This window comes from Gekko japonicus, unplaced genomic scaffold, assembly GCF_001447785.1.
Source record: "Gekko japonicus isolate JY-2015 unplaced genomic scaffold, Gekko_japonicus_V1.1 scaffold169, whole genome shotgun sequence".
NCBI classification, from domain to species: Eukaryota; Metazoa; Chordata; class Lepidosauria; order Squamata; family Gekkonidae; genus Gekko; species Gekko japonicus.
The window spans coordinates 916017-933908 of NW_015161951.1; the positions used below are offsets into that span (position 1 = coordinate 916017).

Sequence of the window (17892 nt, forward strand, 5' to 3'; positions counted from 1 at the left end):
GGGGGGGGGGGGGGGGGGTCTGCAGCTTACCTAGCTGCTTCTTGCTCCTTGTGGCCCGGGGCTGCTGGGAGCAGGGGGTGGGGCTTGTTGCATGTACCCGCCCCCTGGGCTCTTTACTGCCGGAGCTCCGCTCCTGTGCGCTCCTGCAGGAAATGACCCCTGGTCCTACCTGCCTTGTCTATCACGCCACCCCTGCCTTGCAACAACACTGGAATATAACCTTGTGGCGGGATCACCACGGATGCAACCATGGCAGCACCTGACAACGCTGTTGCCTTTTTTCCATTCGGCTGCCGCATAACTATCCCTTTAGGGAGGCGACTAGTGGTGCTGTAGCTGCACCGTGGCCAGCTGCTGCAGCGGCAGTACAACACAGTATTGCTCTGCCCGTTGGGAAAGTGTGTTTCAGTGGTCTGCTGTGAAGGCTGCAGTAATCACTTTTTATGCCTGTGAGTTTTCTGATAACCTTACTGTAAGCCTGGAAGAAAACGTTAGGATATAAAGGGAATTTGGTAAGCTCATGAAATTTGACAAAGGGAACTTACAAGCATCCTGTTGCGCACTGCCGTGGATGCCCCTTACCATTGTTGGCTGTATGTCTACTGAGACTGCTTTGCAGGTACCTGTAATTAATCTGAGACCTAAATTGCTTTACTTTTGTAATACAGGACTTTATGATGAAACACGTTACATAGAAGTGAAGTGCTTAAGTATATCCTTTGATTAAGGATCTCTTCTTCTTGCACAGGTGAGTGTCCTTACTGACCAGGTGGAGGCCCAAGGAGAGAAGATCAGAGATTTAGAGTTCTGCCTAGAAGAGCACAGGGAAAAACTGAATGCCACAGAAGAAATGCTACAACAGGTATTACAACAGGAGTTCCATCCAACTTCCTTGTGAGCTCAGAATAATAACGATGCCATTGCTACGATTTAATAATACCCCTCCCCGCTCCCTCGTCCTTCCCTCATTGGCTGCCCTGCCTTTCTTCCGACTAAACCCCCACCCCCACATATGAGCTCTGATGCTCAATCAGAAGAAGAAGAAGAGAAGAGATTGGATTTATACCCCGCCCTTCACTACCCAAAGGTGTCTCAGAGTGGCTTACAAACTCCTTTCCCTTCCCCTCCCCACAACAGACACCCTGTGATTCCCAGGTGTGGCCATGCTATCTCTGGCAGCCCGGGGCAGGGGTTGGGAGGCGCCGAGGCGGATAGCCACGCTGTCACCTGGCCCCTTGCATGGGTGCCATAATTCTTGGAGTCCTTCTGCCACCTCAGCATCCGACCCGAGCACCTCACCTGTACCCTTGCAGCATGCCCAGACCTGGGGCCTTGCCTTCCGTGGGCCATCTTTTGTCCTGGCGGCAGAGAGGGGTGGTGGGGCCAGGCCCTGCCCTTGCCGGTCTCACCGCCGTTGGCTGTCCCTCATTCGCCTGGCTCCAGGGGGTCTTCCTGCTGCTGGGCTGCTCTCTCCTCCTGTGGAGGGGAGAGGCTGCTGGGGGGCTACAGCCAAGTCACAGTTGTACCTCGCCAGAACACCCTATTTATTTTCAACTGTGTCACAAACATCTGAAATGAAGTTTTACTACATTTGGTTGCCTGTTAAAAACCATTGAAAATGTTTGTCATGGAAATGGCCTCTGTGTTCGTTGAGCTGTAATTCCATGTTGCTAACCCTGCCCTGTAAAATAAGCTGACCCATGTGGAAGTGGGCAGATGCCTCAGACACAAATGGCTTGATAGAAAAGAGGGCTTTGGCAACTGGGATCTGTCACACATGTATTATGAGAAGCTATACGTGCTACAGTTCCATTCCAGCACCATAATTAAGGACCCTTTGACCCTGGCCGACTATGCACCCAATGACCCTACACACAGGCTAAAGTTCTCCTGATCTCACTCACTGGGGTATTTTTCACTAAGTAAGTCTTCATTTTGGAGTCTATCTTGGGTAGCTGTATAGAAAGCATAGACTTTTAAGATGTAGAACGTGGAAGGATTTCACCCTTAGGTTCCAGCAAGGACAGGAACATGCAGCAGTTCATTTCACCTTGAGGTGGTGCTATTGTTCCAGCCTGTGTCTGGGTTGTCCTATGATGGCTGGCCCACCACTTACATTTGGCTTCTGATTCTTATTACAGAAGATACGTATAGGCCTTCAGTAGAGTCAGTGTGGTGGAGTGATTAGAGCATCACACTTGGAGACCCAGGTTTGAATCCCCATTTTCTATGAAAGTTCTGTCAGTAACCTTGGGCCAGTCAACTCTCAGCCTTATCCTACCTTACAGGATGGTGGTTGCAAGAATAAAATGGAGGAATAATATCTGCTGCTGTGAGCTGCTTGGAGCAAGGAAGGGATAAAAATATACTACATAAGTACATTTATTGTGCTTTTTAAAAAGTGTTTCTTTCTTAAATGAACTCTTCTCTGCTACTTTTCTATAGGAGCTTTTAAGCAGAACGTCCCTTGAAACTCAAAAGCTGGACCTTATGGCAGAAGTATCTAATTTAAAGCTCAAGCTGACCTCTGTGGAGAAGGACCGAATAGACTATGAAAACAGGTTCAGAGACACAGAGGTGAGGCTGAAACTTTTCTTTCTTAAAATTTCTTTGTATATAAAATAAAATTTGTTCTGCTTTTTATGTTGGGGGTAAGGTGGGAAGCAGTGTTTTCTTACCTCACAGCCTTTTTGTCAACCTTTCACAAATAGGCTTGCTCATTCAAGTTTTGCCTAGGCTATAATAACTGGAGATCATGAAAACACTGAGAGTTCAGGCCACATATTGATGCCTGGCAGAATCTCCCCCATCCCATTTTTATGGTGGTTGGTTAAACTTTGTGTCTGGTAACCTGCAGTTAGCTTTATGAGTGACAGGTTGCACAGGCCTCGAATGTAGCCTGATGCTGCAGGAGGAAAAATCAGATGCTGAAAAGTAGTTTCTAATATCCAATGAGTTGTACTGTGTAAAAAAATTTCAGGTGTTGAAGCTTCATCTAGCTGTACTTAAGGAAAGACACAATGTTGTTGTGCTGCCCCTCGCCCCTCCAGACAAGCTGTAGCTATTGGAACAGAACTTGGGTAGAGAAAAATGCAACATAGTCATGTTTTCTAGGAGTAGATTATGGGTCAGGAAACATGGGGCTTCAGTTTTGGGTTGCCACCAGTCTTTCCTTTAACGTGAGTTACGTGCACTGGGCACATTAATCTTTGGCAGCGCATGTATTTTCCCCTTCAGCACAGGGCACCTGGCTGCCGGCCACGTGTGCAGCTGGCCCACAGCCTCTCATGGCCTTGGGTGGTGGCTGGCTTCCCTCCCAGCAGCCAAGGCCAGGCAGGAAGGGCCAGGCCCCACCTTGACCCAAGTGTCTTCCCATGCTGGAGAGGAGGGAGGAGGAGGGCAGAGGAGAGAGCAAGCAAGGACAGGCGAGTGTCCGGGGGGGGGGGGGGGGGGGGGGGGGGGGAACCAAGGCAGGTGACAGCTTATTGCCAGCAGAAGTTATGAAGCAGCTGAGCCCAGGAGGTAACTCCGCCCCCCTGCGGTGGCACGGATTGCTGTGTGGGCTTCTTTGATTTAGAGGCTGGGAGATGGGCACTGCCACAGAGATCATGAGATGGCTGTACCCTCCGGCTGTGAGCAAGGGGGGTTGGAGAAGCACCTTGAGGTGCAGGAATGTGTGTGGCGCTCTGAGGACTGTTGGATTCAGCTTGGATGAGAAGGGTGCTGACTCACGACCCAGCTGTGGAGCTTCATGCAAGGGAGACTGGCAAGGCAAGCCTCATTGCTACAGCAGATCCCAGAGTTTGGCCAGGATCATCAGCTATGTCATGGGCTCAATCCCAGCCCCTTCCAGCTGCAATTTGGGGAATTAAAGGGGAAGCATTACAGCCGCCCCCTTCCCGGCATAGTGGTGGTGGGAGGAGACTTAGCTGTTTTGCAGACGAGGTGCTTCCCCTCCCTGCATGCCAAGGCAATCTGCTGTGATTCTGCATTTTAAAAAGAAGACCCATGTGGGGTAGGAAGTTGTTTGTGACAAGTCTGACTAGGGCAGGGGGCCCCAAAGTGACTTGGTTTTTGCCCAGACAGCTTTGCACAGTCTGACCCAACTTTTTTCATTCTTTGCATGGGAGGAAAGGGAAGAGTGGGGTCGGTGCATGTGTGGGTGGATGGGGATAATTGCCATGGATTTTGCCCTGAGTGTGGGGAAAGTGGGGGTGGTGAGGCTGGTCTCCAAGGCCATGGGGCCAGGCAGGCTTGTGGGTAGGCTGGGAGGTTTTCCTGAGCCTACCCAGGCCACGTGTCCCAGTAGGCTGTGGTCCCCTCCCTGAGTAGGCTTGAGGTGCAGGAAAACTGGCTGGGGGGGGGGGGGGGGGGGGGGGGGTGACCAGTGTTCTCTCTATGACCTCCCTCCCTCCCTCCCTCCCTCCCTCCCATCTAAAGTTAAATACGTTCTCCAAGCCTTCTCTCTCTCTCTCTTTCTCTTTCTTTCTTCGTTCCTCCCCATCCTTCCCCATCTATTTGCTTTCTCTCTCTCTTTCTCTTTCTTTTCCCTTCCTCCCCCATCTATCTGCTTTCTCTCTCTCTCTCTCTCTCTCTCTCTGTGTGCCTTCCTTCCTCCTTCTCACTTCCCCATCTTTTCTCCCTCCCTCCCTCTCTCTCTTGTCCTTCCCCCCTTTCTCATTTATTTCCAACTGAGGGAGCTAGAGAATATAGCTTGGCAAAATATATTACTTCCAAGAAAAAGTTGAGGAAATAAATAGTTCTAGTACTTCAGTTTATTACGATCAAATATCAGTTTAAAAGAAAATAAATAAGATGCTGTACCAGCAGCTCAAGGCTGCTTTTATTCTTGCCTGATGCACTCCAGGGGTCATTTCGTAGAAAAAGAGCTAGGGGGACTCATTAGCATAACTCATTAGCATATGCCACACCCCCTGACCACCGGAAGTGTGTCCTCCCCACAGCCGGCGGCGACCTCCAGCGGGCACCAGCAGGGAGCTCCAGGCCCCGCCCTCCCACACCTCACCCGGGGGGGATGGCGTCCCCCCGCGTCCCCCCCCTAAATGACCCCTGATGCACTCTCTCTCTCTGTTTGTGTAATAATATATAATTGCACAGTGAAAAAGGAAATATTTACTTAGATGGAGTGAAAAAGTAACATAATGAAGAGGGGCTTTATCCCTTTATGCCTTTTTGTTCCTAATCTTTTATCAACTGCAATTTTATCCTGCTTTTCCTCCAAGGAGCTTTAGATGGTTTACATGATTCTTTCCTCCATCATTTTTATCCTTATAACACTGTAAAGTATGTTAAGCTGAGAAAGAAGCTAGATTCGAGTCCCGTAGCACCTTAGAAAGTTCGTAAACTGAAAATAAAAAATAAAAATCTAAACTTGCTCACAACTTTAACTGGCTCATGAAATTTTTTTTGTTAGTTTTTGCATTTTTGTTGTTTTGGGGAGCATTTATTGTGTGTGTGTGGGGTCAAATTCTGGTTTTATGGTTCTGGCAGTAAATGGATCAGCTCAACATCATCGCTTAGGGCAGAGATGTCAAACTCATTTGTTATAAGGGCTGGATCTGTCATAAATGTTAATTTGTTGGGCCAGGCCATGTGTGCCATAAAACATAATGTCAGGTATCCAGGGCCAGCTCCAGCCTTTTTTGAACTCTAGGCAAGGATACCTTCTGGTGCCCCCCCCCCCCCCGCGCCCAACAATTTTCAAATATAAATGCATTTTAGGAAGAATGAAAAACATGCTGTGGTGCGAAGATGACCCAAGCTGACGAACATGACCTCTATCTGTTCTGTTTGAGTGAGGGACATAACGTCTCCACATGTAAGACCTGCCAACACTTCACCTTTAAAGCTTGGGGGAATAGGGCATCAAAACGTAAGGCAGCATTGTGGGAGGAAGTCCTTAAAGCCTCGGAGCCTTTGTCCAAGATGAACCTGGAGAAAGCTCCCAAATCCACGTCTTTGGAATTGGTGTGTTTGGCTTCACCTCCTGGATCTGTGTCTTAGCGGATCGAGTCTCTGTGCTCCTCTCCACTGCATCATACCTCTTCTGAGCCTCCAGCCAAGAAGGCTAAGGGCAAGACCAAGGACAAAGAGAAACACAAATCAGCTTCTCAGCAGAGCGCTCCTGCCTGCACACCCAAGCCAATGCCAGCCTTGCAGGATTCCATCTCCTGGTCCAAGATCTCCACCTGTTTCTATCTCAGACAGGGAGGTAGATGTGAGCTTACCACATAGTCAGGTTCTGCGTGAGTTCAATCTGGAGCAAATGGCCATGGTGCCATGGTCTCAGCCCTAATCGCCTGTGTGGTGGCCTTCACACCCAGACATGGTGTCTCCAGGATATATGGAAGAATGGGGTGACAATTTTGCAAGCCCCAGCGATGCTAGTTTGTATCATTACCCTCATTGGGTGTCATCATACCCACCTTCAGTGACTTGTTGCATGCAGGCCACATTCTCCTATGCCTGTGCTGAGAGAAAAGGCAGCAATTGAATCCAGTGGATCTGACACAACATCAGATCTGAGCCCCTGCCCTCTTCCTGGCAGCAATTCCAGAGGTGGCTGTAAAGACTATTTCAACATGGAACACAACTCTATACTGCATGTTATATCCTACACTTCCTATACAAATAAGCAATACAGACACAATGCAATTTCATATTGGCAAATACATAGATGAATACTGTAGTTCTCAAGACATACCAGAGCGAATTAAATGTTTCTGAAATGTGATAAGCATAAATGTAGTTTTTCAGATTTTTTTATGTTACACAAAATTACTGGAATATTGTTATTAAGGTATTTGACTTTTTTGTAACTTGTTTTACGATACAATAAAAATTATTAAAAAAAAAAAAGACCTGAGCCCCGATGAGAGGCAGGCAAGCCATCTCCAGCATCCCATGGAGTGTATCCAAATGTTACCTGTAACTACTGTCTCTCCAGTTTACCTTGAGAAGATGTGCCAGTTTGGTGTAGTGGTTAAATGTGCAGACTCTAATCTGGGAGAATCGGGTTGGAGAACAGGATATTTGTATGGCCTAGTCTCTTGAGATAGAAGTCATTACCTCACAGCACAAACCCAAAGATCAGATGCTGAGTCACCTCTATTCAGCCTCATGGGATTATTGTTTTCCCAGTGCTGGAGGACCTCGAGGACCTCACGCAGGAATTGTGGCAAAAGCCTGTGTCTCTCCAGTGCAATTTTGTTTTTTAGCAGTAAAGACTGTCCTAATAATGAAATGTAGGCTAACATTAACAAAAGTACCCGTAGTGCCACTCTCCCAAGTGTTTTAGAGTGGGATGTTTTAGGCACAGGTATTTATTTATCATGTCTCTGTGATCGAGAAGGGTTGAGAATAAGTGCGCTGGGGTCAAGTCAGGGTGCACAGGATAGGCAGGCAATGGAACCCCAGCAGCTGGGCTCCAGCAGATGAGCCAGTGAAGTACAGCCAGAGATGGCAGACGCAGTTCACCCAGATGCCGCCTGCAGGACTGCTGTCTACTGCTGGCCAGGCTGGGTTCTTGTGAATTACCTTCTTATGTCTCCTGAGTTCTTCTGAGCCACCTCCTGCTCCAGTGATGTGGAGGAAAGCCAGGATTAGTTCTTTGCTTTGGAGAACGGATTCTTTGTTGAAGAAGAAAATGGGCCCCATGAAAAACATCAGTGGACCTTGCTGGGGATCACTGTTCTGTTAATAATGAGGAGGGAATTGCTGGGTGAATGCTGTATATAACTTGTTACTGAGCATTGTGTCTTAAGCAGCAGACGTTAACAGCATTTACTTTCTTATGTTTCCAATGAAAACAGTGGCATGGGAGCTAAGAATAAGGGAAATGGCTAATAATTCATACATATGGATGTTCACTGAAGGTCCCTGCCACACGGGGGGGGGGGGGTACGGGCAAAGTGTGGTTTTGGAAGCCGCACCAAAATAGAGACGCCACGGCAGGATCACATTGATCCCCTGAGCCGCGGCGCATTCTCTCCCCAGCACGATCAGATGCCGGGGGAAGCCACAGTGGGGAAAGGGAGGCTGCCAAACTGTGCATGTGTGAGCATGCGCAGTTCAGCCAGGACCCTGGGATGCGCCGGCAGAAGGACGCGCCGGCGATCCCACAGCCGGGCTTGATGCGGCCGTGCTGGAAGGTCCACCTCGCTAGGTAGTTTAGTCTTGCTGCGGCTTTTCGGGCGGAAGGGCCGGATCGGGGACAGGTGCGCAACACTTCCCAGATGTTGCGGTGAGATTGCGCCCGTTTGCTGTGCCCCCGATCCGTCCCTCTCCCGGCCCAAAACCTTTGTGTGACCGGGGCCGAAGTTGACTTTAAGTTTGAATTTTATAACATGCTTGTAAACAAAACTGAAAAAGAAGTTCCAGCTGGTCTGCTTTAATCTGCTTTTATACTAAATTCTCATTATTTTTGTTTTTTTATTGATCCATTTGTTATACAGGGTTTGGTTCAGGAAATTCATGAATTGCGCTTGAAAGTAGGAGAGATGGATAGCGAGAGACTTCACTATGAGAAAAAAATTAAGTATACCAAAGTAAGTAGTCATCAATACAAATGAAGAAGGGGGTGGGTATAAGATTGTAATCCTCCTCTGTATAAAAGAGGAATTTTTTAAATGTTGGAAACATCATCTCAGTTGTATCTTTAATAGATTTACATGTTGTTGGCTTTGTATTTAAATATTTGCAAGCACATGGTATAGGCTTTGAGGCTGCCTATATGAAATCAGCTGAATGGGATGTGGAGGTTGTCTCCAGGCACCTCCATATAGGTGCCAGTTTGTATGAATGGGTGCAGTTGTATGTGTGGCTGCCCCAATTCCTATGATGACAGGGCTTTTTAGAGCTGCTGCCATGGGGGCTGGTAGGGAAGCCTAGATCCACTGTTCTTACATAGATGCAATGCTGACTGAGACAAATAGCATCTCTGTGCAATCCAGCCAGGCCATGAGCCTGCTGGCAGACCCAGATATTATCCTGTTGCATTAAAAACGCAGCTCGTAGAGAGAACTGTTCTCATTCAATGGGGGAATTCATCCATACTGGATAGGTCACGCCTCCTCTTGCTCTAGGCAGTGCCAATGTTCCCTCTAAGCTGTGGATTCTTATGAGCCAAATTTTTACTTTGTGAGCCAAAAAACCTACTTGGATTAAAGTTGTGAGCAAGCCTACATTAAAAAAATGTCAGTGTACAACCATACAGACATTAAATATAAACTATTATCATCACCTCCAGTCAAAAGGGAGCAGCAGTAGGAACTTGTTGGAAAGCAAAGAAACAGAAGGCACTTTCTATAACATGTGGTGGACATGTTAAAAAAATCAAGGAGATATTGGCTTGGAATACATGCAGAGGTCCAGAAAATCCTCAAAACTAAATTTCCAGTGAATACAGAGACAATGCTATTGGGAATGATTCTGGATAATGTTGAAAGAACATCACAAGATTTATTCAGATATATCCTAATTGCAGCAAGAGTATTTTTTGCAACTAAATGGAAAACAGAAGATTGTCCAACAAAAGAAGCGTGGAGTGATATATTAGCTGAATATGCTATTATGGCAAAGATAATTAATCAAGTAAACGAAAGACTAACTGAAGAATTTCAGCAGAAATGGAAATGGGTAAAGACTTGGGCCCCCTGAAATAACCGAAGAGTCAGGAGAACATAAGAGATTATAACTGCTCTCTAATTGGTATTATATTTATTTTACTAATTAAGCCTATTTTACTATTTAAGTTCACTTATGCTTTGGAGGAAGAATTATAAATGGTATGCAAAAATTATTATATCAAAATACCAAAAATAATGTTAGAATACACACACACACAGAGATGATTTGTTAAAATATACATATATGTCATGACAACTTCATTTAATTGATATAAGAGAAATAACTTAAAATAACTTACTCTTGATCTATGTATTATGTATTACAATAATGTCCTTGATATATGTTAAAAGCCTTAGATAATTAATGACTAGCTTTACATCCTCTCCTTTTTCTTCTTTTTCTGTACTCCTCCCTTAATTTTATAACAAAATAAAAAAATATTTTTTAAGAAAGGAAGCAGCAGTAGGTGATGTGAACAACCTCTGTCTAAGATCCTGGAGAGCCACTGCCCATCAGAGTACACAACACTGATCTTGTTATAAAAAGGTAAAGGTTCCCTTGCTCGAAAGCCAGTCGAATCCGACTCTAGGGTTGTGGTGCTCATCTCCGTTTCAAAGCAGAAGAGCCAGCGCTGTCCGAAGACATTTCCGTGCTCATGTGGCCGGCATGACTAAACACCAAGGTGCATGGAACGCTGTTACCTTCCCACTGAAGTGGTACCTATTTATCTACTTGCAATTTATTGCTTTCGAACTGCTAGGTTGGCAGAAGCTGGAACTAGAAACGGGAGCTCACTCCATCATGCGGCACACTTGAGTCTCGAACTGCTAAACTACCGACCTTCCACAGCCTGCAGTTCAGTGTCTTAACCACTTGAGCTACCGCAGCTCCTGTTATACCAAGATCTTGTTATACCAAGGGGCTAATTCAGTATAATGGAGCTGCGGTGGCTGCCACGGAAGGATATTACCGATTCAGAAGAATCAGAGCGAGAGCTCTCCTTGCTAGAGGAAATGGCAGCAGCAGGAGGGAATTAAAACCAAAACTACCAGGTTCCAATTACACAGGCAGTAACAGAAATAAAGGAGATTAAAAGTGATATAAAAGCTTTGTCTTCTGAAGTTGGACAATTAAGAAAGGAATTCGCTCAGCTCAAGCTCATCATTGACCCAATAAATCAGAAACTTAGGTGAACTTACCTCAACTGTGAAAGCAACAGGGAAGAAAGCTGAATCTGCACTTCAAATTGCTAGAAAAGCAGCTGATGATTTGTCGACGATACAAGAGTTTGAGAAGTGGGCTAAAAATAAAATTATCCTTCAGGAGACCAGGTTAATGGAAAGGAAAGCAAAACTACGTGGAGTTTCCTCAAACTTCTGTGTAACAGGTCATCTTAAAGAGGAACTAAACAAATGGTTTTTGCAGACGCTTCGGTTAGAGGGAGTAACAGAGACCTCTGAAGAGATAATTACCTCGGATTTCCGCAAGACATCATCGTCAAATTCAAAGAGCTACACATCAGAAACAAATTTTTCAAAATACCTTGAGACAAACAAGGTTTGCCCCTTGAAGACACATGCGTGTTTTTGTATGCTGACGTCATCCCAGAGGTGCTGATTGCGAGACAAAGACTGCGTGAAATTGCAAAGACATTGAGAGAAAAGGAAATACCATATAGATGACTAGCACTCGGCACAAAGACTGCGTGAAATTGCAAAGACATTGAGAGAAAAGGAAATACCATATAGATGACTAGCACTCGGCCATTTGATGGTTAATTTAAATAACAAAAAGTTTATAGCACATAATGAGATGACGGGTAAAAATCTTATTGAGGCTGTCACTAAATTGAAAGGAGGGGTGTGAAGGGAACAATATACTCTGGTGTGGATAGTTGGGCTATAGTGTAAGTAGGGGAAAACAATTGAAAGTAAGATTTATTAGTACAAGAGTAGACTTGAACTCTAAACATGTCTAAGTAAGAATAGTTATCTGTGTGTATTGTTTGATTAGAGGATTAGAGTCTTTAGTGTAATAATAGGGTATAGCAAGGAGGCGAAGAGTGTGCCCCCCCCAAGACCTCTGAATACAGGGAGAGACGAGGTTCACCTCTCGCTGTAGAGTTGTTCTCCGTAGCACCCATAATTGGAGGCAACCCTTTCAACTTTTCTTCTCAGGTACAGAAAAAGATGGATAAAAATAGTAGTAATTGAGGTAGAAATGAACTGTAGATTATGAGTTGTATTATGATTAACTATAAGCTATGGGGAAGTTGGACGGGAATCATAAACGGGTAAGATACGGGCATATGAAAAGAAGAGGGATTAAATGAGAGTAGAAATTTCAGGTTGTTGGAATAGTAACCTCAGGTGAATTTCTCTTTATTTTGTTTGGTTATTATGATTGTTAAAAATAGAAAATGAGTATCAATAAGATGGATGATGAATGTGTGTTCGTGGACTGATAGATATACTCAATAAAAACTTAAATATAAAAGAAGAAGTTTCAAGGGAAGGTGGAAGTCAAAACCAAGGGATAATAGCAAACAAGGACAACAAGCCAAAGGTGCTAAAAAAGGGAGCACAGCATGACTATGCCAGGAGCGCCAACAACATCAGCATCGGAGGCCATCTACAAAGTTTTTCCTCACGTTGCCATCAGACAGTAACCGACAAATGGGTACTGGACACAGTGACAGAAGGTTATTCTATAGAATTTCAAACATAGCCAATTGCTTCCTAGATTTCCCCAAGAGTCGATCATTAGATCATTAGAGAAAAACAGCGCTGAACATGGCAATCATCCACCTGATGGACATTGGGGCCATAGAACCGGTACCCCACCAGGAAAGGGGACAGGGAGTGTACTCTGTATTTTTCACTGTTCCCCAAAAGAATGGGGATATCAGAGCCATACTGGATTTAAAGTGGCTAAACAAGAGGGTCTGAACCAAGAAGTTCAAAATGGAGACACTACAGTCAATAGTAGCAGCTATCCAGCATGGAGACTTTATGTGCTCCATTGACCTCTCCGAGGCATACCTGCATATTCCAATCAGACAGGCGCACCATAGATTTCTCAGGTTTGAGTACAACGGGAAGCACTTCCAATATCGGGCCATTCCTTTCAGACTAAAATCCTCACCAAGGGTGTTCACAAAAGTCCTAGTGTCACTGGTGGCACACTTGAGGATTCAGGGAGTGGCCCTCTTCCCATACCTAGACGATATCTTAACCAAGGCTCCATCTTGCTCTCAGGCCCTGCAGTCACTGAATCTGACGATTGAGGTGGTCAGGGAACACAGTTTTGTCATCAATCTAGAAGAGAGCCAGCCTGCAACCGTCACAAGTGATCACAAATCTGGGAGTATCAATCAAACAATTTATTAGTACGGTCATTGACCACTTACATTAAAAAAAAACTGAAAAAACATCAGCCAGTAAAACATTAAAATGCATACAAATATTAAAATGTTAGGAATAAGGATAAAATATTTTTAGATAATTAAAATCTCTATTTAAGTGCAATATTCACTAACTGCTAATAGCTTGTCTCCGGATTTTGATAGCCTGCATGGCAAATTTTGCCATGTTTAAAGTAGTTTCCTGCTCTTTGACAGCCGGCAGCTTATCTAAGTAAAATCTTTCATTTCTCCGAGGAGATCGAGAGCAAATCGGGGTTATGTAAATGTCTCTAATACTTTGATACATTTTACATTTGAACCTTAACAAAGGTGTTCTAAGTGAAATAGTACTGAAAGCATTGTTAAAATTGTTCGACCACTGCTACTTGGGTTCTTAGTAGTAGTTTTCTTTCCTTTCTCCTGTAGATATTAGTTACCCCTTCCTTTGATTTCTGGTTAGTTTTTAGGGTCTCAGGTGCCTCAGAAAATTACTGCCCATTCCACTATGGCAGCAGGAACATCAGCTGCCTTTTCTACCAGAGCAGCAGTAGATGAAATCTGTAGGGTAGCTACTTGGTCATCATCCTCTACATTCATAAGACATTACAGAATTGACCCAGCTGAACTCTTTTCAGGCCTCCTTTGGGAGAAGTGTCCTTCAACAAGTGGTAGATTAAGAGAATTCTGTAGATCTCCCACCCCTTATCTAGTCTGGTTATATAATTAGTCTGTATGACTTCCCCCACTGAAGGAGAATGAAACATTGAACTTAACCTGAAGGTTTCTTCTCTTCACTGGGGCAAAGTTATCCATTCCTCCCCCCCCCACACACGGAAATTAGTAAGGACAATATCTTTGGAGCTGGGCTATTTGATGACTGGAAGGGCAGCCTTCCTGTGCCCCAGGAGAGTCATACACAAATTCGCATAGTCCTGCCTGAAACAAGATGAGGCGTGACCTAACCAGTCTGTATTACTTCACCCTACTAAAGAGAAGAAATATTCAGATAAGTCCAGTGTTTCATTTTTCATGAAATACATTCTAGGTGAGGATGACTATGTGCTAAATAACAGTTGCTGTCTTAATGTCTTTTGAAAAAGTTGTCAAGAACCTGACTACTTTCCTGCCATTTTCTGTGTTGAAAGCATTGCCTTCAACTAGACAGGAGGGGATGTGGTTTCTCACCCACCCTTCCCATACCCTTTGCTGCCCAGTAAACAGACCTTCCCATGTGGTGCTGAGAACACCTAGGCTCCAGCAAATTCCAGTTTGGCTTACTTTAAAGTAAATGTGTTTCAGATGGATCCATGATCCCCAGTAAAAACCATTTTTAGCCTTGTATTTTTTCTACCTTTACTTCTCTTTCCTTCCTCTGTCTCCGTTACCAGTCTTTAATGGCCAAACTTTCTAGCATGAAAATCAAAGTGGGCCAGATGCAGTACGAAAAGCAGCGGATGGAGCAAAAATGCCAGATGCTGAAGGTGTAGTAGATTGCTGGGGCTGGGCTTTTGAGTCATTCCTTTGCCACAGATGGCGTGGTCTTGTTTCTATCTTGTTCCCTGTCTGTACTTTTAAAATACCTCTTGTGGATATGAAGTGTGTGTGTGTTCATTTTTTTAACTTCTAGAAACAAGCTGGAGTTCAGTACTTTTTGTTTTTGAACACAAGTAGCATTTCAGTTTTATGTTTGTTTGACATCAACAAGGCCTCCATGGCAGCTTACAATGAGGGGGGGGGGGATGAGATTATAGATTTGACTTCTTAAAGAATACTGGGTCTAAGCTGCTAAAGACAACCTGTCCAATAATACCTGAAACCTGTCAGGTTTAAATGTGGCCAGGTCAAACCGTTTTCCATTCAGGGCTTGACACCTGGCTTAGGGGCTGGAAAAAAACCAATGCAATGCACCTTTCAGATATGCAGGTTCCAGCAATGTGGACTGCTGCTAGGTTCTGGGAGTTTAGTAGTATCAGCCCTTAATTGGAGCGAGTGTGGATTATGGGAGGCTGCTTAGATCGTCTGATTGACTTCCCATGATGGAACTGCAAAATGAAGTTACCAGTAAGGTGGCCTCTTTGCAACAGCAACATATAGTTCTGGAAATAATATTTCAAAGCAAGTTCATAGAATGGGCAGGGCATCCTGTTCACCATCATTGTAAGATCCTTTCTTGTATCCCAAACCAGACTAGAGATTCAGATGAAAAGTGCAATTTTGTCTTTAGTCTTTTAGTCTTGATGCTAAAGCATGCATGTTTTCTTCACATTGCATTTGTGTCACTACAAACTGGCTATTTTGTGATGATTTGCAGTGGTTTTTATCCCGTTTGTTTGCCTTCTGAATGTGTTGATAAAACTGTTTATGACCTGAGCAATACACGGGGTTTGTACTTGAAGTTATCTCGGTATTTTATCACACAAGTAAAAATCATTTCTATTCCACTTTCGGTCCACCCACCAGAGTGTGTGCATGCATGCATCTGTATAAGAACACACACTTCACTGCAGTGTTAAAATAGATGTTGATAAACTTGATGTTGAGTTCTTCATTTACTGCATTAAGTTACATTTGCTTAATATGAGTGAAAATATTTCATGCATGTATACATACTTATACATATAAATCATAGATGATATTGTCAGATGGGATAGTGTTCCCTTGTCTGTGAATATTTCTAGGCACAGACCATTGGAGAAAACTTTTGTTAACCATTGGCAAAAGTTTGTCAAGATTTTAAACATCAAGTTTAAATTAAAAGCTATCTTCTCATTTTATTTTATTTATCATCTTGAATGATAAAACTTCAGTTTAGGACTGTGCCTTTAAAACAAAGCTGTGTTCTAAATGTAAATTGTGTCTGCACAGGAAGAGCTGGCATCTTTAAAAGACAAACTGGAACAGAAGGAAGCAGAGATAAAACGACTGCAGGAGAAACTGGTTCACCAGGTGAAAGGAGAAGAGGTTGACCTCAGTGACAGAGGTAAGAGAAGATGACAACCACTGTAGATGGGGGATGACATGCTTCCAATGAGCCATGTCTCTGGTTTCTGACTCTGTTCTTCTGTTAAAAACAAAATCCACACAATATCTTTTTGTTAGGGCCAACCAAAATGTTGTGGGAGTAGGATCAGATGTTTGCAGTTAGTGCTCTTCTGTGAAGGAGTTGTTTTGTTTTATTTTATTTTACTTTTGTTTTAGTCTCATTAGTTTTATATTTATTTTACTTCTAATTCCCTCCCCTCTCCGTCTTAGGAGGTGAGGGAAGAAGTGAGAGTTCTAATAACTGAGAAGACATGGCAAGTAGGGTGGGGTTGTAGTTGAATTTTGTGATGCATTTTTTTAAATTGTGTTTTGTCCTTGTGTTTTACTGGGCTGCAGCTCTTTAACTTTCAACCTCTAACTTCTAATTGTATCTGGAAGAGGTTGACTTTGATAGGCATTAGAGGCTGAGCTGAGATGATGAGCTGAGAGTCATGGGTAGGGCTTTTTTTGTAGAAAAAGCCCAGCAGGAACTCACTGGCATAATAGGCCATACCCAACAGCAGGAACTCATTAGCATATTAGGCTACATCCCTGACAGCACAGCTCATTCGCATATTAGGCCACACCCCCATGTCACCAGAAGGGTGGTCATCCAACCACACCCACCTTTTGCTTCTTATTCTCTTTACCTTGTTTGTTGTCAAAACCCCGGGCTTTTTTTTTTGGAGCAGGAACTCCTTTGCATGTTAGGCCACACCCCTAATTGTAGCCAATCCTAACGAGTTTCTGCTGTTGGGTGTGGCCTATTATGTCAATGAGTTCCAGCTGGGCGTGGCCAACTTGGGAGCCAGCCAGAACTCCGTTCCTGTGCGTTCCTGCCCCAAAATACCCCTGGTTGTAAGTAAGATTTTGTATGTGGCTAATTTGTTGTTTGTTTGCACAAATCAAACAGAACAACCATCTTGTGCCACAAAGTTCAGCGTATTAAAAAGCCTCAGAATTCTCAGATGACTTGTATAAGTTGTAGTGATAATCGACATAAGAAATATTGAAGTAATTGTCATTGTCATATGAAGGAAATGTTTCTGTTTCAATCATGGTGTTACATGTATAATTCTGAGTGCTACAGATATCTCTCCCTTATATATAAAGCCGTAGTGGGCTCCAACGTTCCAAATGCACACCTTTAGTGTTTGGCCACAAGACCTGTCAGTCAGAAGACGCTGGCTGGGTTGACTGGCTGCTTTGTGCAGTCCCGCCCAGCGTTTCAAGGTCTTGCATATGGAAGCTGATTGGACTTCACTCCATTCCACACCTCAACCCCCCCCCGCAAGGCAGTTGGAATTGTCAGTTGCATATGGAACCTACTGTATTCTGAGGTAAAATATGTCCTCACTCACAACACATCACTTCCCCTTCAAAAGAAACAAACCCAATAACACAATCATGCCACATCACAAAGAAGACAGATCACACTACAAGCAGAATACCACAAGGCAAAAAAAGATAGGAAAAGGTGCCAGCAGTCACCCCATTACTGCCACAGAGAGCGCTTCAGAGGATGGTGTGCAGGTCCCAGGTTCATGTTTTAAAAGCTGCCTGGGGGATTATGGACCATTCACACACTTTCAACCATAACATACCTCATAGGGTAGTTGTGCGGATCATACGGGGGAGAGGAGAATGATGTCAGCTGCTTTGGTTCCCACTGCAGGGAAAGACCGCCCTTTCCCTAGGCAGAGGCTGGGGGGGGGATGTAAACCTGAAGACAGACAGGCAGATAAAGGTAGGCTGATGGTTGCCTGGAAAGGACATAGGGTTGCCAACTCCAGGTTGGAAACTTCCAGGATACTTTAGGG

At 44.3% G+C, this 17892-nt stretch overlaps 1 protein-coding gene across 1 annotated transcript in view; it reads left to right on the forward strand.

Moving 5' to 3' along the window:
- The window catches only part of PPFIBP1 (PTPRF interacting protein, binding protein 1 (liprin beta 1)), a 192365-nt gene that overhangs the window by 101908 nt on the left and 72565 nt on the right, over positions 1-17892 (forward strand). The window contains exons 5-9 of the mRNA XM_015429444.1: positions 749-862; positions 2446-2577; positions 8475-8567; positions 14440-14532; positions 15917-16031. Coding sequence (XP_015284930.1) covers positions 749-862; positions 2446-2577; positions 8475-8567; positions 14440-14532; positions 15917-16031 — 547 coding nt within the window. The remainder of the gene's footprint in view (positions 1-748; positions 863-2445; positions 2578-8474; positions 8568-14439; positions 14533-15916; positions 16032-17892) is intronic.